Source organism: Bactrocera dorsalis, unplaced genomic scaffold, assembly GCF_023373825.1.
Source record: "Bactrocera dorsalis isolate Fly_Bdor unplaced genomic scaffold, ASM2337382v1 BdCtg015, whole genome shotgun sequence".
In the NCBI taxonomy this organism is placed as follows: domain Eukaryota; kingdom Metazoa; phylum Arthropoda; class Insecta; order Diptera; family Tephritidae; genus Bactrocera; species Bactrocera dorsalis.
The window spans coordinates 201,082-224,788 of record NW_026038066.1 but is presented as its reverse complement, the minus strand read 5'-3'; the positions used below and the strand labels follow the sequence as shown (position 1 = coordinate 224,788).

The following is a 23,707-nucleotide window of genomic DNA, read 5'->3' as shown; positions in this document are numbered from 1 at the left end:
GAAATCTGTCCTTTTTACCTGCATTGTATGGAACGATTCAATTCTTTATCTAACTTTGACAAACACTTTGTAATGCATTATAATAAATACTTTATATCTCTTAAAAAATTGCATTATTTATTTGTTTTGGATTAAATGGAAAATGTTTGCAAATATGTACTCTTTAGGCATGAAAATTCTCTTATACCCAGCACGTGTATATCTCACACTCAATTCGGTTGTAAACAAATTATGAGAACACACAAATTTGAGTTAATGCCACGGAGGTCGCAATTTACATGGAAGCTGAAGAAATACAAAAGGCGTCTTCTACTTTCTGCACAAGTGAGATCAGTCTCTTCCGAGATTTCGATACGAGCACCACATAGCAGCTAGTGAAAGTTTGCACAACGCCACTGATGTGCATATTTTTAGAAAATTTTGCCAGCGAACGAACCACATAAATAAATTGCATTTTCCTGGGCTATAATATAAGTGTTTTTGGTATATTTCAAGTTGTAGCCACATATAAACGTATTAATTTGTTAAGTACACGGAAAAACCAACATTGGTGCTACGAAGTCAGATCGAAAGTTTTGAACTCCATATTCTCGCATATCAGCTTATATGTACATATGTACATAGTTACGTACATATATACGCAATTTAGGGTATATGAATATTGGTGTAGGTGTACGATACGGCCGTTATATCATATTGGTTGCCATCTGCGATTTGGCAAATGTTTGTGTTAGCGCCACACTGTCGTGACTTCTTGTTTAAGTATACCAAACATGTCTGATCGTATGGGGCATGGACGCGGTCCATTTCAAACACCATTGATCACCGCAACATTTAGTATAAACAAATTATGGATTTGTGTACTTTTGCTGATCTTTGTGTTTCCACAAGCCTCGTATGAATTATTTGAGTTTGGAGGCGCTGCCAAGAGTGGAAGTGTTGGAGCGACTGTGGATGCTATTAAACCCATAGGAAAGCGTCCATTTGAGAAGAAATTCAAATTTCACAAAATTGAACGTGTATACTTTGATGATGCCGAAGGGCAAGACGACGAGCCCAGCGCTGATGTCGACGATGACAAAAACGACGATGTTGTTGACGAAAATAAGAAAAGAAACGAAGACGAAGACACAAGCCAACCGACGGATGCTAGCGAACAAACAACTGAATCAGAAGAATTGCCATTCAAACGGGTGCGAACAGCTCATAAGGAGCGGAGAAGTGCCACCTCCTCCTCCTCCACAAAGTCGAATGGTGAAAAGCGCTCATCTAGCGAAAAGCAGAGAGACTCTACACATGGGGATAAAAGTGAAGAGTCACAATCTTTTTTCGGCTCATTATTCGGTTCTCTCTTTGGTGGTGGGTCAAGTAGCAATGAGAAACTAACAAGTGAGGAAGACAAATCTGCTGAGAAAAAAGAACCGTCAAATAGCATTATCGATTGGCTAAAATGGTTTAGTGAGCGAAATGAAAATGTTGGAAGCCAGGAAACTGCAGAAAATGAAGAAGCAGATGCGGAAACGTGGTTTTCCTATCTGAATCGTTGGCCATTCAATACACTCTTTAACATCGGCAAACCTGAAAAACCTATACGCATGCCTAGAGGTGGTCGCGAGCCCAAGAAAACAGCTGCTTCCGCAGAAGATGGAGACGCAGATGAGGCAACGCCGGTAATGTCTCAGGAAAACTTCGAAACTGTGTTACATACACTACCCAGTTTTGTCGTGAATCCAACGGAAGTAGACAACACCGATTGTAGACAGCAATTGCAAATTTTTGGTAGACAGTTGCGTGGCAATAAATTGTGGACTTTACAGAGTGCGTTCACTTGTAGCTCACATTGAAGAAAGCCTTTTAAATACCACTTTCCTATTTCTAGTGCTGGATGCTACCGGCAAAATCACATCGGGAGTGTTGCGCGGCAACATCAATCAATTCGGAGACTTTGATCAGTGCATGCAAGTGAAGACTGTGGTGAAGGTAACACCGGAAATTCCGGTGCGCATTCGAGGTAAATACTGTCTCGCTCATATTGAAATGCAGACCACATCCAAAGAGCTCAAGGTACCCTTACATTACGCACAAGGACGAGGCCTATGGGGCAGTCATTTCGGCAACGTAAGTTGACTTAATAATAGCTTGAATTATTTTGATCTAGCGAATTAGGAGAGTTCCGTTAGAAGTAACTGTTATTGGATAAAAATGTACTTGACCTGCTGTATTGTAAACGAGCCGTGAGGGAACTAGTATTTTCAACAGCTTTCTTAAACCCAACCTTACGTTAGTAATTTACTCACTTAGACGTATCTCTCCTAACAGCCCAGTCATTTTGTTCCACGATATAGCATCGCTAATTGGGGTGTGTGCATACCGCACCTTTGCAACGGCGAGGTTGTACAGAAAAAGCTTGAGTCGAACCTGAGACCCTACAATTCAACAGGTTTGGAATTTCACGTGGAGGTCGACGATGATGACTGCTACACGCGAACTAACGTTAAGTTTATGAAACTAATTAAAAAGGATTCGAAATTCACCACCACAATGTAAGTCCAGTTCTTATATGTGTGTAATTCAAGTAAATTTTATGTATCTACGTCTAGTTCCTGCATTTGTGGGCTCATAACATTGTGCATGGGTTCACTTCTTTATAAATACTGCCGCAATATCAAAGACTGGATTGTTAAGAAAATGGAAATTTCCAAAAACGAATTAAATGGCGAAACCGAAAGAAGTGAGGATGGCACAGAAGCAGTTACTGAGACCGAAGAGACAGAAGACGTTCAAAACTCTGAAATTGGCAAGGAAGAAGAATTGCCCGTTAGCTGTAAGTTTCATACTTATACACCAACAATACAAATTGCGTCGTCAATAAAGTATTCGCATTTTCAGTGCTTCAGTCCCTGATGAACTTATTGCGCGACATCCTCAACGCTTTCTCACCCCAGCGTACTTTGTTTGAACTGCTCGGTAGTGATCACTCCGAAATGCAATTCCCAATCTTCAATGTACTGAAATTGGGTGCTTCGTTCGCTCTTTATGTCTGCTTCAAGTACATAATGATTGGTCATCTCCCCATCATCAACCGTGATAAACTAGTTCGGGCTTTGGACCAACCACAAAGCGTACTGTTCCGATCGCCACTGATCTATATGGATGTCCTCTTAATGATAAGCGGATTCTTGGTGGCTTATCAATTGGCCGAAGAGATCGAGCAAAAAACGCATATTCAATTGCTGAAGCGTATGGCTTTAAAAATATCACGGTACCTAATTAACCGAGGCCGCCACTATGCCGTGTAAATGAATTTTTTTATAACCTTTCAGTTATCTGCCAACTTTGTATGTGGTGCTGCTCTTCCAAACATACGTTCTTCCACGACTTGGTGCCGGTCCGCTTTGGACAAACTTGGTGGGACAAAACACGCGCTTGTGTGAACAGCAAATGTGGCGCAACCTTTTCAGTGTGCAGAATGCAATTGACTTTGAGGATACGGTGAGTGGGCAAATTGATAGTCTATCAAATTTTGTGATCTGTCCAATATCTATACTTTTTTAGTGTTCACCCATGACCGTACAATTAGCTCTTGAAGTACAACTCTATATACTGGGCCCCTTGATTGTGTGGCTCTATCACACCGATGCGGATGCAGCCTTCTTCATTTACGGCGCCCTCCACGTAATGTCCGTGGCGGCACGTTATTCTCGCACGCAAAATGAATACTTGTCCGTGACTCTGTTCCATGGAATGAAGTGAGTTCGCCTTTGAGTTCAATTTATGCGCTTTCTATAATTCATTCTTGGTTTTTTTTTTATTTCCCAAAGCATCAGCAAGTTCTATCGCACGGCTAATATGTTATTCTCTTCGCCAATAAGTCGCGGAACGGCCTATTTACTTGGCCTTGGTACCGGTCTACTTCACCGTTCCCAATCCGGCGTTATAGAAATCGCCAGTGAGCTTAAGCCTGTAGGTTGGCTGTGCGCTATTTTGAGTTTGGTTTGGTGCTTCTGGTCCCCATCGGTAGGCATGCGTAGTGATTTTGTTTACACGGCTGGAGATGCGGCCTCCTATGCTGCTTGGTGTCCTCTTATACTTGGCATGGGGTTAGCGTGGTGTATCTTCATGTTCCCAAGGGATGAAAACTCTGTGCTGCGGTTTATCACCACAATGCGACCAGTATTGTTTCTTTCGCGCATAACGTTCCCCATACAATTGATGACATATGTCGTAGTGCTCTATAACACTGCTAGTGCCACCGAGCCACGAAAATATCATCTAACTGATTTGGTAAAAGCTAACTCTTAATTTATACAAAGTGATATGTCTTCTAATGATGCTATAATATTTTCCTTAGGTAAACTTCAACGAGATTGCTGTAATTATCGCAAGCGGAGTGGTAGTAGCCTTTTTAATCGATGTTCCAGCTCAGCACTTACGAAAGATTGTAATAAATCGGTTGTTTATCGAACGTCAAGAACGCGAGCATGATCACGAGACTGAACCTAGTTCGGGTGCTGAGGCCTCCGAACCAGAAGCTGATGTCGAAGATGAGTGCGAAGCCGATGGCAAGGTAACAGCGATCAGCGAAGAGACTCCTGAGCAGTCTAAAGATGATACAGAAAACATTTGGGGTACTGAAGATGCCACGGAAGATTTGGCCGTAACGAATAATAGCAACGAAGAAACTACAGTGGCGGAGGAGGATGAAGAGGTTGATGATAAGGAAACAGAAATATCGGAAGAAGACGAAGTAAAGAAGCGACCACTGAAAGACGATAACGTAGAGAAAGACACTACAAGCTTTACACGAAGGCAACGACGAATCAGCGATGATTAGAAGCATACCCACAATAATGATGGGAATACGATTATGCTGGTTGTACAAAAATTGGGAGCGAGATTAGAGTCAGAAATGTATGTTTTGTGGAAGAACTTTAGTAAGGAAGCTGTTGAATTGACATTCTATCAAACGGCCAATATGAAGTCTTCGAACCCCTAACTATTTTCAATTCACCTCGGTCCTCTTAATGGCGACATGTTCAGAGGATTCATTGTTTATTTTTAAGCGAATGGCAGGCATACAAATCACACAAGCATAAAAGACAATTGAAAGCCGCTTACAATATCATTACTGGAAATTGACAGTGAAACAGAAAGTCGTACATGCATACATACACACATGTACATCATCTGTAGGTTCATACATACATATCTTTTACAATAATTTCTACACACTCGCACATAGGCTCCCTTGAATGTTATATACATCGATCATTTCATGAAAACTATTTCTGTATCTCTTGTAAGGATTCCCAACTGAATTAATTGCATCAGCGCTTAACGACCCGACGACAAATCAACCATAGACAACACGAACCGAAACACGATATCCTTTCAAAAGTGTTTAATTGTTATACATCTATTTATTTATACATATTTACTTATAATTGTGTGCACATTAGTCACATATACATATTTAAATACAAATTTTCATTTATCAAAACCTATTCTACAGAGAAGCTTTTCCTCTATGTAAACTTAACGTAACGTTATTAAAAATCATATTTCTGCTGAATATTATACACCATTCATCCCTGCTGTACTTCGTGATGGCCACCGGAGGTACTGTAATGTGATGTAATGCGGCAAGTTTCATTAATATTTATGTATAAGTACAAGTATTAGAAATATGCAAAATTGCACTATAAATTCTTACTCCCTTGTATTTACATATGTTTTTTTAAAGGCTATATATGTATATGTTTGTCACTGGTATGTGTGTACATCGAGCTTAAAGGATATGTGTCATCATAAAAAAACATATATGTATATACAGGCATCTAATTACAAATTACATACGCTAATTAAGAACAATTTAAAAATAAAATCATTGATTTTGGTATTTTGAGTATTAAACTACGCCACCTGCTCCTCCGAGGTGCTGGGACTTTGGTTCTCCGTCGATGGCGCGCGTTTCTCAGGGCGGCCCACCTTACGCAGCAATATCCGTTCCAGAGCGTGTATGGGCGATTCGAAGAGCAGGCAAAGCACAAACGCCAAAATGAATGTGTCCACCGTGTGACTAATCATATCGTTCTCCTGGAATATATGAACAGGCATATATACGTATTTTCTTAAATACAAGTTTATTCGGTTGAGTAGTAGTAGAATAGTCGACTATTTGGGACTTCTTTACTTACCAAATTCACATAGGACTGATATCTGCCGTAACGGATGGTAGATGAATGATACAGCTCCACTATGCCGTTCGACAGATAAGCGCAGTATGTGAGCCGGCTGATGGGTGCAAAAATACGGCTACTCAAGAAGTTTTGCAACCAACCGGCATGACCCGTTGTAGCGGCCATTACCAACCAAGCTACTGACAAATTCCAGCCCAGTTTATGTAAGGCCGCGTAGAGAAGACTCTCAATGTGAGTATATGGACTTCGGTAGAAACGGCATATAGAGAACATCGTCGCGATGCCGATAAAAGTAGAAATTAACCACCCGACTCGTACCAGCACATTGTGTAGCTTCTTGCTGCAATCGCAAAGAAACTGTTATTTTCCATGCGTTTCATTTTAAGTTCTTGTGAGACTCACCCCTTCGCCTGCATGACGTGAACTAAGTAACCAGTCAGCAAACCGACAAAGTAGGCCGAGGCACGCATGTGAGTTTTTATGTAATAGCCAATGTAATAATTATTGCTGGCTAAGTCAACCAATTCGCTGAAATATAGCCCAAGAAATGGGGCACAATTAGAACAGTTTAAAAAATGAGTATTCGAGCTTACTCCGCATAGACCAGTAAAGTGGGATCCAATTGTCGCAGAAACGTCACCACGAATGGTATGAGGCTTGTGCATATGACGGCGGCTATCAGCAGATGTTTACCGCATTGTCGCATCTTGTACAGCAAATAGATGAAGATCGGCGCGATGAAGAATAATTGCGTATCCACGGACAAGTACCACGACTGGAACATGCACTGCAAAGATGATGTAGAACAAAGCTCTATCGTTTAGCGTGTCTGCATATATTGTTCTTAAACATTACTCTAACGTTTTAATTACAATATTAATGTTACTCAACGACGAGTGTGGCGCTTTCAACACTAAATTACTCACTCTGACGTTAAATGAATGCAACATTCACTCATTCTCAGGGTGTGAACAACATGATCATCAACCAATAAATTTTAAAACAAAAAAACTTACAAACTTATCCGTTTGGAAATAATTATTGACGTAGAGAATGTTGAGCCACCACGATGCCTGACAGCGCTCCTGCTCGCGTACGATGCGTTCGCGCCATAGAGGTCCACTACCAATACTCGGGAACCAGGTCATGTAGAAGCCAATAATTGCCATATAAGCCGGTGTCAGCCGAATGTAGCGGCCAGCGTACAAAATCAACGGATTTATGCGACCGCGTCGACGCTCAAGCTCGATCAGCAGTATGCGGCAGAAGAGGAAACCGCTCAGCAGCATAAATGTGTCCACAAACAGCAGCGAGTTGTAGAGGAATGCAAAGGTAGGGTATTTCGTTTGCTAAAATACAAATTACAAGTTAAGATCAAAGTGACATTTGGAGGCAAATAGCAAACGGCAATAATGTCTTAGCGGTTGCAAGGTAAAAGTCTTTGACTAGGATATTAACAAATAACGCCGTCCTTACCTCCGCCACAAACGCCTCATTGTATGTGGGGCTGCCGTAGATGAAAGACAGCGCATGCCCAGCCAATATCATCAGCATTGCAATGGCTTTGATACCGTTAATCGAATTGAGCCCCATCTGATCTTTGCTCGCCTGAAACAGTTTCTTTGTGTTCTCTGTAAATATATGTTGGCATGAGTAAGTAAATCTGTGTGTGATGCAATATTTGAGCAGTGGAGGCGATAATTGCCCAACACCCACCTATGACGGAAAACGAGAGTAAAGCAATTGTCAATGTTTGTTGTTGCAAAGCGCGTTTCGACACATCGTCGGCGCTTCTACACGCATAAATCAGGTAGATATGGTAGGCAGTGCTCAGCGTGGCCAGCAAAATAAATATAAATAGCACAAGACTGCAAGAAGTGTCGCAAAAGCAAACAAAAAATAACAAAAACAACATTAAAAAGCAATAGACATTAGTGTCATGTACTCCTTGCACTCGTACAACATAATTAACCAAACAACTTACGCATAAGCAAACATTCCGCCATCAACATACAGCTCGGTGGCTGCTCCAAGGCCGCTCAGCTGGCAAGCCGACTCGTTGGCACTTATCACGGGGCGTTGCAGGTAGATTTGCGTAAATATCGCGATGTCGCTGGATCGGCAAGACGCGGGCAGGCATGCGCCCCAAACGGCCGCAACAACTGCATCGCCATTACGGTTGAGGGCCTGCGATCAAAGGCGATAAAGATGACATTAGTTCGTGGCGTTTATTTTGTGGCAATTGCCACCGTTTTGCTAACTTGGGTGGAAATAATGAAACGCTTTAATGTTTATAAATATGTATGTAAGTAAGTAACCGCTTAAAGCAAACACACGGCACACGTATGTGCATGGACTAGATATGAAATAGTCGATATTTGACAATAAACTTTATAATGCTTAACGGTACAAGTCGTAAAAAACACCTTGTAGTTTTATGCAGCCCGTTAAATACATAACTGAAGGCCTTTGTTGCAGTTAATTTCCTTTGTCCATGCAAAAAAATCTAATGTCTTGCCTTGAAATGCAAAGCAGTTAGGTGCAATTGGTCGATGTACCGTTAATTACTACGCACCATCGGCGTTTGGCACTTAAAATTATTGCATTTTCATACTCTCTACAAAAGATTGCACAAGAGTGGAAACTAACTCGCACGGTTGCTAATAACATTTTGAAATTGTCGCTATAGCGCTATAACCAAGTAAGGATCGTTTTCTCAATGCCTGCTTAACAGCCACCTGACAGTTAAGTTCTGGTTAAAAAAGGGCTCTTTACCGAAAGAAGTATTGGCTAAGTTAACCAGAACTTAACTGACAGATGGATGCTAACCAGACATTGAGAAAACAACTCGAAGATGCAAAAACGAGGACGTGTTTGTATCCGTTTTAATTAAAAAACACAGAAACTTCAACTTTAATGGGAAATTTTCATTATCATTCGAAAGGTCATTCTCTGGCATTTATTTTTTGAAGATTATCTCTTTTCAAATGTTGCCCGCGGCTTCGTCTCAGATGGTTCATCCGTTGTGTTCAATTTTCGATGACTCATTGGAGGGTTTCAACTGGTAACTGGCGAATGACACGCGCGATGTTTTGTTCCAAGACCTGAATCGAAGTGAGATTGGCCGCATAGACTTCAGATTTTACATATCCTACAGAAAAAGGTCTAACGGTGTGATATCACACGATCTTGGTGGCCAATCGACCGGCCCAAAACGTAAAATTATCTGCTCATCGAAGTGTTTTCTCAATAAATTTATTGATTAATGGGATTTGGGGGTGCAATTTTGTTGAAACCAAATGACAAGATCACGAGCTTCAATTTCAAGCATCAACTAGTCGGTTATCACTACGCAATAACGGTCGCCATTGACGGTTACGTTCCCACCGGCACCATTTTTGAATAATGGTGATTCCACCAGCCCACAAACCACATCAAACCGTTGTTTTTTTCTGGATGAAATAGCGACTCTTGAATCTATTCTGGTTGCTTTCGTCCGAAATACGACAATTTTGCTTGTTTACATACCCATTGAGCCAGACATAGGCCTCATCGCTGAATAAAATTTGGTTCGAAAACGTCGGATCTTCTCGGAACTTTTCAAGAGCCATAGAGCGAAGCAATGTCGCTTGGGAAGGTCGAGCGGCTTCAGTTCTTGCACAAGCTGTATTTTGTGCACTTTCAATTTAGGATAAATAAAATGGGTCACGTCGTTCTATACGTCAGTCCGAGTTGCTGCGAACGGCGCGGAATCGACTCTCCACCGTCTTCGTGTACACTCTCAGCTACGGGTGCTATATTTTCTTCAATGTATGTTGGACGTGGTCTATTCGGTCTAATATTATCCAATAATGAATGCTGAATCTCAAGTTGGGTGATGGTGAGGGGAATAGTACGATCAGTAGGCCATTTATATTGACCATAAGTTGAGGCTATTGAAAAAAAGTATCCTGGATAACTCCTCTTAAATTATTAGAGCTCTAAGCTTTTCAAAGTAATTTTGGTTTAAAAATTTGCAGAACGAAACCTCGCTTATTAAATGACTGTGTAACTGAACTATTTCATATTATATGTATGTACATATATGGTAATACTTAAGCGACGATATTCATTGATCATGAAAGGCAACGTTGGCTCTAACTTCGGTTTTAAAGATCTGAATTATTACAGAAAATAATTTTGTTGTAAAAATCGTGTTTCTTACAAATTGAAAATGGTCAAGTTTAGTTAAGTATTTTTTATCATAATTATAATTTGGACAAAATAAATTTTTGTCAGAATAATTATATAGTCTACATAAGACCACAGTGAAGATTGTCTGCTGGCGATAATATTCGCTACGTGACAATAACGGTAATAATTTATTTGTGCAAGTGCTCTTACATATTTATAAACATATCTGAATATCTCGCGCGCGTCTCTGTTAATTAGAATTTCAAAACGAAAATATTCAAAGTGGTTGTGTAATTATTTTCGTGCGCTTAAAATGTTAGACAATTGCGTATAATTTTAATAAAATTTCCTAAATGAGCCAAACAAAAACTGAACTCATATGTAGACTGCGATTACAATCTGAAACACAACATCAATAGCATACGGCATACGTTTTAGGAATTGTTCTCGCATATTCGAAGCAGAAAATAAAGTAAAGTAAATGAAAGAAAACAAAATATTGCGCATTTTAACAGTGTCAGCAAAAATAATAGCAGACTTGCTGTAATTGAAGTAATTATATCCGATAAGATCAAGCGGTGAGTATATACAAAAACTCGTCAAATTTTTATTTTTTCCTCAGTTATTTCTTGCTTGAATTATTTTTAAAATCTGAGCTGCTCACTGAAAAACTTTACATGGCCCCAGAACTACCCAAGAGTAAACCAAATGCGTTCAATTTCGTGCGTTTTACTAAATACAACAAACCTAAGCCCATTTTCGGAAAAATGCCCAAAACTATTATTCGTTGGTTAGCTGTGTCACCTAAAGAGCCGAGGCGTTATTATGTTTTAAGCGGGCTCTGTGATCATCTCTCTCAAAATTTTAACAATAAATCCATGACTAGAGTCAGTTACTTGCGCCATTACATGAGACATACAGACATACCATACAAATGTACAGTTGTACACTTAAATAGCGAGCACTTGTTTGATTCAAGAACTTTACACCATTTACCTTCGACCGATTATAAATGTGCGACGCGAAAGACCTGTGCGGCATGTCGAATCCATACTTAATAGTTATATGTATTATCTCATTAGTATTCCATAGTCGCAGCGAAACGCACAGTATTTTAAAAATAAATGAAAAGCGAAGAACACATCGAAGCGGAATTTCGAGGTGCCCGAAGCGGGCCCTCTTTGGGAACGCTTAACACCGGTAAATACGCGTAAAAACGTAATATTGTTCATTGTCCAAAAATACCAACTAGTTTAATTAGCTTTAACGGTTGCATAACTACGAACTTCCTAAGGGAGCACCAATTCTTTTGCTATATTTGCCACTAAAGTCAAATGTACTATATCGTAAGTAATGTAGTATATCGTATATTGTATGCAAATGGGTATGTAATTGCTCGCCAATACAATTAATTACTTTTAGTAACCTCAGCCGATCAACAGAATCGTCATTGTATTAGCACATAAATATTCAATTCCCCTGCTTTAAGCATAATTACACACTTTGTATTCATCGATTACTATCGCAAAGCATATTTGTATAAAATAGTGATAATATGTAGGTACGCATGCGCAAATGCATGAGCTTGTCACCTCTTTTTGCCGGCTAGCCGCAGTATGCATTGTGAATCCATCCATTTGTATGTCTACCAGACAGTATTGGGAACGCACTAGAAGCTCAGGTGGGTCGTCTTCGTTCGGATTCGTTTGGAATTGTTGTTGGTCTAAGCATTCGTCGAAATGTCCGAACTGGTGCAAAACGCCACTATTGATGCCGACCGCAGATTTCGCCATCGCATCATACACTGAAAAGGATTTCAAATATTTAAGTTACTTTTGAAATAAATTTTATCGATTAATTATTTTTTTAAAAATAAAATTTGTTGTCATGTGAATTTACTGGCACGATTTTAAAGTCGCAGATTAATAGTTCAAAATTGATTCCCATAAATTAAAGAAATTTCATAACTTAAAGATTTTGTTATTAAAATATTAGATATATCAAATAAAACTTTCTTGTATAAAGTCTATAGATGCTGTGGAATTTTTTATAATAAAACATAATTTTTTACCGTATTTTCAAATCAATAATCGCAAATTTGAATTGCAACTCTGACATTTACCGCTTAAACTGTGTAAAAATGGTTAACTGCTTATCAACTTAATGCAAAGGTTAATTAAACTGTAAAAATTTAAATAAAAATTTAAATGTAAATATTTGTCAATTTTGAGTAAACACATTTTATTATTTTTCTCACATATGTATTAATTAGTTGTTTGTGATGTATGGTTCAGCAAATTAGGTGCTTGGTATTGTACAGGGTTTTTCCGGAAAGTAATAGGATTGATTTTCTTCCGCCGCGACTGTACTTCGAAGCGTGCACCGACTGGATTCGGTGGAGGGCGTTACTAGCTAACGAACGAGCGGCTGGTTAGTTTTCTCCAAGCACCTGGAGAGTCTCAGGGCAAATATTTTCGCGCGACGTGTTTCTGGGAGTGGCGCAAGCCTAACATGGCGACAAAACTAAATCAAAACAGAGGGTAAGGAAGTACTAAAATCGGACGCACATGAACACTTGATACTCGCTCCGTTCAAAAGAATTTAAGACCACATTAATTAGGGGTGAATTTCTCCCGCACTGAACAGTGTACCTGTATGCCATGAAAAAAACAAACAGTTGCCTCACGGGCATAAACACCGATCTTTAGCGGCCAAACGGTTCAATTGACAATCGAACAATTTGATTATATTCGTGTGTGGCATGCGTGTTGCGACTCAGATCTCAAGTTCACAGCATAGGTTTTTTGGCAGGGAATTGCAACATATCACTAGTTTGTTTTCACTCTTAAGGAACCCATATGTACACTCGTGGCCACGCAAACCTTACCACTATACTTTCTTGAATTTTTTTCGGACTTTTTCGTTCATTCGGTACTTTCTTCAATTTTGTTTTTTTTTATGTTTTTAATAAGCATAAGTAAACTAAATTATATTATCTAATTATAATTATAGTTTCTAATTTATTACGTTTAATGAGTAAAACACAAATTAGCTTTTCTGTGCTTATACAAAAGCGGCCGATTTTATTGTTTTTAAAGTAATACCGCCACTAAACTTCGTGTTTCAGTTAAAAAAAAGTAAAATAAAAAATCAATTTCAATGATAATGTAAATGAAATTAAATTAAAAAAAAAATAAAAAAACTTCATGTTTTCATCGCATGTCAGTCTCTTACATCTCGAGCTTATTTTGTAAAGCTCACTATCTTTCAATTGATTTGTCTATAGCTGAATGTGTTCTGTTTTTAATTTATTATTTCTAAATAAAAAATTTTTATACCGCAAAAAGTACCGTTATGAAGTGTAGTCAAATATGCACAGTACTTGAAAATTTTGAGTGGTAAGGTTTACGTGGCCACGAGTGTAGACCTAATATTTTATAACTAGAATATGTTATCAAAGAAATTTAAGTTTCTGGGATTTTTCGTTGCCACACCGTAGCAGTGAAATGCAATATTTTCACCAAGTCACGCTTAAATTATCGAACATTTTACAATTAATATAGTTGGTATATATGTATGTACATACATATGTATGTGTATGCCGCTTTCCTCTGTGGTGCCTTGTGTCAAATAAAAATATGACAATTCAAGCTGAACCGCTCAACAGTTATAACACTTTATATATTATAGACTAACAGTGTTTTGTAGGCGTGGCAGTAGTGAATAGATGAATCAAACAATTTTGTTCTGAATGTAAAAATAACAAAAGACTGCGCATGATGCGGCAAGAATTCCACCATGTCAATATTACATTTATTAATTACAACTTAATAGGAATTCTATTTGCATACGTTGTTTGTGCATGAAAAAAATATATTAACTATATTGCAAAACTGAGCAGAAGATAACACCTATTGTGTACTTAAGGTGTAGCCGAAGTATGTATGTGGACGCATGCTTATTTATTTTGAGGACAAGTGTTGTAGTCTTGTGCCGGCATCTGCCCGACTGCTGACTGTATAAGCGCGGAGCGTCTGTCCGCACACGAAGCAGTGCTGCTGGCTTAGACACTTATTAGAGCAAATGAAATTGCGCAAGCGCAAGTGTGTCTATGAAAATGATTCAATCCGAATTCATGCCACGTAAAAAATAAACACAAAATCGCAAATTCAAACTACAACAACACACATACGTCAAATACGCTAATAAATATTTAACATGAGCATAGTTTCCAAGCCGCGTCGACGTTCTTCGAAGTAAGTATTTCAAAATTGTTTTCTCGAAAAAAGTATTTGTTTGTGTATTCGTACAGCATTTGTGCAGGATATGTATGTATGTATGTACATATGTATAAAAAAAAAACTTTTAAAAAGTTTCTATTAAGTAAATTTGCACACTCTTATTTATTTTATTACATAGCGTCATAAGCACATACACTTTTATGTACATACTTATACACCGGGACACTAAAAACAGAAGCAGATGCGTTAAATCTAAGCATACAACTCAAAAGTTTACTGTTTGCAAAGCAAATGAATAATCAAGTATTCCATATAACACTTTTTTCGATAACAACAAGTTGTTGTTGTTTAATTTGCTGAGTCAACTTTGCAATACTCGTAATGACGAGATGATATTAAAAGGAAACAAAACGGCGCAACGAAAAAAGTTATGGACGACAAAAAAAATAATAGTCATAAACAAATTTAATTCAAGATAATACAGGGTATGTTCGGAAAGTAGTAGGACTGAGTCGATTTAAAACGACTATTGAACCAATCGTTACAATTCTTTAAAAAATTTCAAAATAGGCTCCTTCTGCGTCGATGCCGCGCTGCCAACGCGATTTCCAAGCATTGAAGGCGTCACGGAGGGCATCCTCCGGAACAGCCATGACTCGTCACCTGTGATTACGTTATTCAAAAACTGGGGGCCACACTTCCACTCTCCGCAATTTCTGATCGTCAGTGAGCACTTCGCGCACACCTTGCGCATGTTCAAGAGCTCCATCACAATGTTATGAACCACAGATTTTTTAAATTGAATATCTTGGCAATTCAACGAATATTAGTCGACGGTCTGAGTTCAAAATATTGCGAACACGAGTCTCATTGTCGGTGTTCGTCGAATTCGCAGGTCTCCCAGCACGGCCTTCATCAGCGGCCGGGAAGACCCTCTAAAATGGCCTGGTGCCACCGAAACACGCGACTTCTTGCAAAAGCAACACCTGAGTATGCCTGCTTGATCATACCAGACGTCTTTGTCGCAGATTTACCGAGTTTCACATAGAATTTAATTGTGTACCTCTGCTCTAACGAACGCTGCATTTTCGGCTTGCACCACTCACAGAAACACGTCGTGCGAAAATGTTTGTCCTGACTCTCCAGGTGCTCGAAGACAACTGACCAGCCGCTCGTTCGAATCCAGTCGGTGCCCGCATGCTCCGAAGTGCGGTCATGGCGGAAGAAAATCAGTGCTATTACATTCCGGACAAACGCTGTATACCTTCTAAGGAAGCGTATTGGATATATCGATCGTGGAAATTTGGGCATGGGAAAGCTCTATGCTCTATGCTCATGTGGCTGCTACGTGCCACTCTACTTTCAAATTAGTACAAGTATTTGAAAAATTTGCTTGTTATTAGGTTTGGTGATGAGCATCCCTGTAACTAATGGAATATACACCTATAGATGCTCGTAAGTATGCAATGTGATCTATCAACAGAAAGCCCAATTCAATTTGCTGTCAAATGCGGTAAAACCAGTTTAAATTTTTTTCGATGGAGTCCCAAGAGCGTTAATCAACACATTTGTGGCTATTATTTGCTAAGATATTTACAGATTGCTTTCTCTGGAACACTCAAATGGGCGCGCATACAAACATACATATCTATATGTGTGTGTATGCGTAGGAAGTAATGTTGACACAGTTGCGTGCACTGACCTTCGATTGTTTGTAAATATGCAGAAGAGTGCATGAATTCCATTACAAAGTCACTACCGATTTAGCAAATATTAATCAATTGCGCGTGTTTACTTTTTTGCGATGCGCGTGTTGCTTGTTGCAGCGGCATTGGACCCCTCAATTGGCTTTAAGCCGCAAAGCTACTCGGCTCCACTGTAGCAAACATTTCGTGAGGCACGGCCAAAGCGTAGAACACGTTAGTACAATTCTAAGCGGTGATTGCCCAAAGTACGCACTTTGCTTTTTTCGAAGACATGTACTTACATACTTATATGTATGTATATCTATATATGTAGATATATGTTTATGCAAAACTAAAATTCGTATTTGTTTAATGAGCTTAACTTCTGCATTAAGCTTTTTGTCATAATTCACACGTATTTCACTGCCGTCATTAACTATTGAGTCTTCGCTTTAGCTGCGAACTTTAACGGTTGTGTGTCGTACACGAGTGCATGAGTGAAGACATTAAGCGGTTGCAATCGGTGATGGACTCTTTGCGCTCTAGTTGTCGTAAGTTTATCTGGCAGAGCAAGTACCTACATAAGTATGTATGTACATATAAACATATCTGTATACGCATACTCACATACATATGTACATATATATGCAAGTTTGTGATACTTATTAATATACATAATTGAGTAATAGTTTGGCGTTTAGTATGTAGGCTTAAGTAATTAGATGAAGATGCTCAATTTGGCCTCTATTATAAAAATAATACTTCACGAAATGGCATCAAAACATATGTATGTGTGTAGATTTGTACAGATGTTTGAATTTATAAATACAGGTCAGTCGTTCATTTGAGAAGACCAGTAGGATAATATGTATTTGTATATATGTATGTATGTATGTAGTATTAATTATTTAATATAAATAGTTATTGCGACACTTGGTTACGCTCTGCTTCATATCTGTTGTGTCTTAATAAGTTGATGCCACGCTCAGATAAATCCATTTTTTAATTCACTTCCCGTGTATATTTATCTGATGGAAACATGTACCGAAGACAAGTGCCTAAGTGACATTGCGGGCTTTATTTTCGTTAAAAAAGGTTTTCAAAAATACTCCTGTATACTTACTATAGTAAGACCTTTTAAATTAAATTTCGCGCGAAAACCCATTCTGTGCCAAATGTCAAAATGGTCATTACTGCTTGGTATACGCTTGTCTTCCTGAAGTACATAAAATGCATTCGTCGATTGGAAAAGGCCTTCGGTGATAATTGTTTGTCGCGAGCAAGTGTTTTTGATTGATACATATTATTCAACGACGGTCGATGACACGATGACGACGAACCACGGCCAACACGACCATGAACTGACCATCAACACATCAATAAAATAACGGAATTGGTGCTTGGGAATCGACGATTAACAGTCAAAGATCTTACTGGCATCTTTGGAATATCGAAGGGTCAGTGAAAATCATTTTGAAGATCATTTGGGTTTAAGAAAAGTGAAAGCTCCTTTGATTCCAAAATCACTAAATTTTTTCAAAAAACAGCGTCGCGTCAACGTTTGTTAAACAATGCTTTCCGACTACCAGAATGCCATGAAACGTATTATTACTGGCGAAGAGTATTGGATCTATGCTTACTACCCGGAAACAAATGATCAGTCGGCCGAATATTGTGGCAAAGGTGAGCCGAAGCCGAAAAAACCACGTCAAGCAGGTCAAAAATCGATGTGAATCGGTCGACTGTCAACAAGGAATACAATTTGAATATTATGCGTCGTTTGCGAGAAACTATTCGTAAAAAAGAGACCGGAATTATGGGCTGACAACTCTTGATTTTTGCACCTTTTAATTTTTTGTAAATTTTTCGCCAAATTTTCAACCAATATAGTGTCGCAACCATAGTATTCCCTTGATTTAGTTCCGTGTAACTTCTGGCTATTCAGCAAACTCAAACGACCGCTTCGGGAAAACCCTTTTGAATGAATTGAAGACATTAAACGAGAATCGCTACACCCGTTAACACTTTCAAAAGCGAATTAATTTTTCTGAAATTTCTTATAAGAGAATCTTGGTATAATAAATATAAACATTTCTTTAGACAATACCAAAATAGTGTGCTTAGAGATTACACTAATTTGTAGAAATCACTAATAGAGTGCGGATCACTAGCGCGATTTCTTCCATTTTTAATGCCGACTCAGTTTCGCTCGTTATTTTTGCGCTCGGCCCTTTTTTATAACATTTGTTCGTGAAATCATTCGTCAAGTTGTCAAGTTTTCCACAAGAGAGTTAGTGAATACCTAATGTAAGTGACTATTATATCTCTTTTTTAATATATTTAACTATTGCATTTATGCCAGTTGTTTGTTCGATACAACACCCTCCACGGTTATATGAGTCGATTATAGCTAAATACTCGTAAACCTGTGTAGCGAGTTTCATCCCGACTCTACTCTCTCTAAGATAGCCTCGAGTATCTCAATATTTACTCCAGATATATTTTCCAGCATGGATAAACAGACTGATGAGCATCATTGCATTGTCTTATTAATACAATATATCTCTCTATTTAATTTATTCTACTCAGTAAATTATATTGCATCCGTGTAAATAGAACAGCGGATATAAAGTTTAGCACCTTCATATGCTCACACATTCATGTTGTATGTACTTGCGACTCGTTTATGTTATAATTCTTACTTAATAAAGTAAACAATGGCAGGAAGTCTCAGTATTTGCACATGCTTTAGTAAGAGTGTTACCTTTTTAATTGATTTTATCTCACAATTTTAGATGCACATCCAAACTGATCTGTGCGCCTTTATTTATAGCTTATGTAAATGTTTTTATACCCAGCAAAGAAAATTTAAACTAGTCGGAAAATGACTAGTTTACAACTAAAAATTTTAACAGATATTGAACTAGTGCGACAATTAGCGAACTTGAAACAATCATAGGTAGTTCGTAAATGAGTATTTTTTCTTAACTTCAAAGGCTAAAGGCAGCCTCTCAGATATGCGTTTTCAGTCCACAATTAAACTGGATTCTAATATTTCTATTTTCACGGTAAGAAGCTGGTGTATTCAGTCACATTGCCATGTACAAAAAACATTTACCTGTGGTTAGCACCAGCAATAACTACTAATGATTAACCACCCATACTCAAATACAAATATTGAAAGTGATTATTATTTGTGAGAACAATTGAATGCTCTTCGAACGTCCGACAAAATAAAAGTTCGAAAGAAAGTTTCCGCATTTCAACTATGCTTTCATCAACAAAAGTTTCCAATTGCAGTTTCGGGAATGATTGGTAATCAATTAACTACCCATTTAAATACCTACTACAAAACGAAACTATCTACATATAATATTTGTAAATACTAGCTGTAAAACGGATATACTGATTTCCTTTAAATTAAGTTTAGTTGTTTATTCACCCATTTGTTTGCTCAACTATTTCCCTCTTAGCTGTGGGCAAAGATTTTTCACTTTATGTGTTTTGGTAAGTAAACACTTTACACTCGTTTATATATACATACACATATACATCTGTGTACATTGGCACTTCTAATCTGTAATTTTCGCCAAGTGCCGATATTCGAAAATGATGTTTAAATATTTTAACTGGAGGCTTGCGTGTTGCGATCAGACTCAAACGTACAAAAGTCACAATTTGAGGAGCTCACAGCAGACTCTTGGTGAAATTGATGGTTTTTTTGTACCTTTGATAGCTTGGCAGCTATCATAGCCCTAAGTTCGGCGATGCAAGAAAACTATCTTCCGCATGGAAAACCGCAAATCGCCTAGGGTATTGTTATCATGAAAAAACCAAAAAAATGTTGCAGTTACTTTAATAGTTATAGTTTATTTAAAAAAGTAATTTCAATATCCCACAAAACTAATGCGGCTGTGTAAACTGACGTTGAGCACTAACAAAGGCTCCGTCAGGATCGGGAAGAACTTCTCCGAGCTGTTCGATACCAAACGAGGTTTCAGACAAGGCGACTCCCTTTCGTGCGACTTCTTCAATCTACTCTTGGAGAAAATAATTATTTTATAGGAGTGTACAGCTGCTGGCGTACGCCAATGGTATTGAGATCATTGACCTCAACAACCGCGCCGTTAGTTCTGCTTTCTTTAGAATGGATAAGGAAGCAAAGCAAATGGGTCTGGTAGTGAACGTGGGCAAGACGAAATATTGCGAATTGGTTCCCACATCACTGTTGAAAGCCATAACTTCAAAGTCGCAGATAATTTCAACTATCTTGAAACCAGTATTAACAGCAATAACAATGTCAGACTCGAAATCCAACGCAGGATAACTTTTGCCAACAGGTGCTACTTTGTAGTGAGTAGCCAATTGAGAAGTGAAATACTGTATCAAGGAACAAAAAACTCTACATATAAGTCACCCATTATTCCCATCCTGCTATATGGACGATGAACTGATGAGTCGACGTTGCGAGTTTTCGAGAGAAAGGTGCTGTGAAAGATTTATTGTCCTTTGCGCGTTATCCACGGCGAATATCGCATTCGATGGAACGATGAGCTGTATGAGCTTTGCGACGACATTGACATAGTTCAGCGAATTAAGACTGCGGCTACGCTAGATAGATCATGTCGTCCGAATAGACGAAAGCACTCCAGCTCTGACTGTATTCGACGCAATGCCCGCGTGGGAACCAGAAGAAGAGGAAGACCTCCACTCCGTTGGGAAAGACCAGGGGGAGAAGGGACATGGCTTCGCTTGGAATCCCAAATTGGCGCCACCTTTTTTGTACCTTATCCTTATCCTTATTAAATTAATAGCTTCAAATTATATAAGTCATTGAATTAATACCTTAACATAACTTATTGGATTACTTTAATCGGACATTCTATTCTAAAGACATCACGAATTCAAAAAATCCGCGTGATGAAGCAGTACTGAAGCAAAAGGGCAAAATATTGCTGAAGCACAAGAATACCACAAATTTAAGGAAATGGAAGAACAAGGAAACAAAGCAGTGAGAGAAGAACTGTCCTGGCGGAAAGCAAAAGGACAAGATCAACAAAATGCCAAGAATCCGAAACGCAAAAAAACATGGACAAATAGTGAGTTTTTACGAAATGAATTCTAAATCACGAAAGAAAATATTAATACAACCAGGAATAATTGGAGATACAGATTAGGTATTACCTACATTATGAAAAGTTTCTAACTTTATTTAATCAGAACCTTTGTGGAGATCAGGCGTAACGAACCGATTAATGAAAAATGGAAGACTGGTATTTAATCCAAACTTATTGATTATTTAAAAATATAATTCCAAAAATACATAGTTTTTATATAGTGATGTGATTTTCAAGTCCTGAGCTAATTCACTGTAGATAAGTTCGACTGTATTAATAAAAATTCAATGTTCACATCTCATCGTTTATGGGGTTCGCTTCCCCAAGTGGGATGGCAAATGGAGTGATCTGCTAGTTTATTTTAATTAAGATACTTTATTATGTATAAAAATGGAACATTTTATAATGAAACGATAATTCCCTATTGATAAATTTATAAAAGGCTGTGAAACCTACAAAGGAATGAAAGGTGAATTTCAAGTTATTCCTTAGGAAGTTCAATTGCCTCGAGAATATGTGCGACCCTTCTAATACGGAGTAAGGCGCACTTTTAACAGAAAAAATTAAAACATGGTCATCAAATATTCTGAGGTCTGTGTAGACTAGTGTATGCAAGTGCCAATCGTTGACAAAAATTCTTTGAACATTTTTTTAATCCGCTATCATAGACGGATGTATGTGTTTGTGTATGTGTTCGCATTGTCTAATAGCGCCAAAATTTCTTCGTTAATATTTTGAGCGCGTTTCATTGGACGAGTGGTGTAAGGGATAGACATAGAGAATAAGTATGGGTTTTTTATTCAAAATTATTAAACGGGATTTTTGATACACAAAAATTTACACGCACGTGTGCAAAAAACTTAAACTTTTCCACTTTTTATAAATAGATACTTGCTTTCATAAGTTCGCTATGGTTCTCAATAGACACTTACTTGCAATGGCCCATCGTTGGCCACTCAAAATACCCCACAGCGTACTGTTCAAGTCGTCTCTGCACTGCGCGCTCTCGACTTTAATAAGACCAGCAAGGAATAACTGTCGCTCGCTAGGTGTCATCACTGCAGTGTCGTCCTTCCAATAAGGCCTCAGTGCTTTTTCCACAAGCTCAACATCACGGTAGTTTTCAGCCGACCAATCCAAACGACCGTTCGGTGCAGCGTCTTCGGTTTGCCCGGAATTAATGTCTGCTGCGCTGGCGGCACTTGCAAGGATACATAGTACCAGTGGATATACTATGTACATTAGTCGCCTTGACCCAGGCATGCTTATCACTGTGTATGTGACCAGATTATGAAAAGTCATCAACTGGTGTACAGTTATATAGTACACTATTTTAATCACTTTTTATATTCAAAAACAATTCACACTTAATGTCGTTGTATTTGCACTGCTGTGGTTGTTGTCACAACGGAATGTCCTTCACTTCCGAATTCAGTCACTTCCAATTCTAAATTTGAAAACAGCACTACACGATTTCTAAACATTCATACGCGTTTCCTTTCAGCAATATAACGGTCTCTCAGTGTGCGAGTATTACCTGTGCACATAGTACTTATATGTGGGTCTTCTGCGCAACCGACCGTACGAACCGCAAATTCAAGATCAACTAAACTTACGACGGTTCGCAACACACAGTTTAAGCCAAGTTTTGAGCTAGCAAACGTCGGAACGAGTCGTGTCAACTTCCAATGCGGCTCGATTTGTATGAGCCGCCGACGCTTCCAATTAGTGTCATGTACACTGTCGAGTTAGTGAGTTATGCTATACGATATTCAAACCGGGTGGCTGCTTTCTTCTCTATTGTCATTTTTTGGCACGCTTCTTAAATTTAAGAATGCAGTTATTTTTGACCGAAGTGTATGTCGGACATAAGACTGCGAGCTAATTAAAAGGAACGGCCATGTATGACTTTTACAAATTTTCCGAGTATGTGAACACTCTCTAATCTGGCGATCTTAGCCAACCTGCGACTGCTAGATTTGTAAATCGTTTTCGGGAGCAACAATATGCGATAAGTATATACATATATAGATAATTTAGCATATTTCGAAAACAATCAACCACTTACGAAAAATACGGGACAAGCAATTAAACTTGTTTCCAAATAATTGCCGAGAGATGCCGTCTTGATTTATTGGCTGGAGATACTTATGGTCATCCCGTTTGATGACCGAATATATCTAATTGCAAATTCATACATTGACACCAACTCTCACCTACGCACACAGTTTCTGGATTTTCTGGTATACACCAAGTGGAGATGCGACGCGGGTGGGTGTTAAGTATCAAAG

General features: G+C 38.5%; 2 protein-coding genes across 2 annotated transcripts; one reads left to right on the top strand and one right to left on the bottom strand.

Annotated features, from left to right (window-relative positions):
* The first annotated feature begins 244 nt into the window (after positions 1 to 244).
* On the top strand, positions 245 to 5,504 carry LOC105225542 (uncharacterized). The gene is made up of 9 exons (XM_011204059.4): positions 245 to 1,818; positions 1,880 to 2,118; positions 2,320 to 2,543; positions 2,601 to 2,824; positions 2,890 to 3,262; positions 3,324 to 3,492; positions 3,556 to 3,749; positions 3,822 to 4,284; positions 4,352 to 5,504. The coding sequence occupies exons 1-9, from the start codon at positions 774 to 776 to the stop codon at positions 4,832 to 4,834; spliced, it is 3,414 nt and encodes a 1,137-aa protein (XP_011202361.2). The 5' UTR covers positions 245 to 773; the 3' UTR covers positions 4,835 to 5,504.
* A 273-nt stretch (positions 5,505 to 5,777) lies between these two features.
* On the bottom strand, positions 5,778 to 23,033 carry LOC105225541 (nose resistant to fluoxetine protein 6). The gene is made up of 10 exons (XM_011204057.4): positions 22,349 to 23,033; positions 11,966 to 12,177; positions 8,185 to 8,387; positions 7,917 to 8,068; positions 7,677 to 7,831; positions 7,217 to 7,549; positions 6,794 to 6,987; positions 6,603 to 6,728; positions 6,198 to 6,540; positions 5,778 to 6,096 (listed from the first exon to the last, which is right to left on the bottom strand). The coding sequence occupies exons 1-10, from the start codon at positions 22,716 to 22,718 to the stop codon at positions 5,914 to 5,916; spliced, it is 2,271 nt and encodes a 756-aa protein (XP_011202359.2). The 5' UTR covers positions 22,719 to 23,033; the 3' UTR covers positions 5,778 to 5,913.
* Positions 23,034 to 23,707: the final 674 nt, after the last annotated feature.

Excerpts from the sequence above, each read along its gene's own strand:
- LOC105225542 (XM_011204059.4), top strand. The coding sequence starts at position 774 with ATGTCTGATCGTATGGGGCATGGACGCGGTCCATTTCAAACACCATTG. Across the intron at positions 1,819-1,879 it reads TAAATTGTGGACTTTACAGA|TGCTGGATGCTACCGGCAAA; the intron begins GTGCGTTCACTT and ends TCCTATTTCTAG. Across the intron at positions 3,493-3,555 it reads CAATTGACTTTGAGGATACG|TGTTCACCCATGACCGTACA; the intron begins GTGAGTGGGCAA and ends ATACTTTTTTAG.
- LOC105225541 (XM_011204057.4), bottom strand. The coding sequence starts at position 22,718 with ATGACTTTTCATAATCTGGTCACATACACAGTGATAAGCATGCCTGGG. Across the intron at positions 12,178-22,348 it reads CCAACGATGGGCCATTGCAA|TGTATGATGCGATGGCGAAA; the intron begins GTAAGTGTCTAT and ends AATCCTTTTCAG. Across the intron at positions 8,388-11,965 it reads CGGCTAGCCGGCAAAAAGAG|GCCCTCAACCGTAATGGCGA; the intron begins GTGACAAGCTCA and ends CTTTGATCGCAG.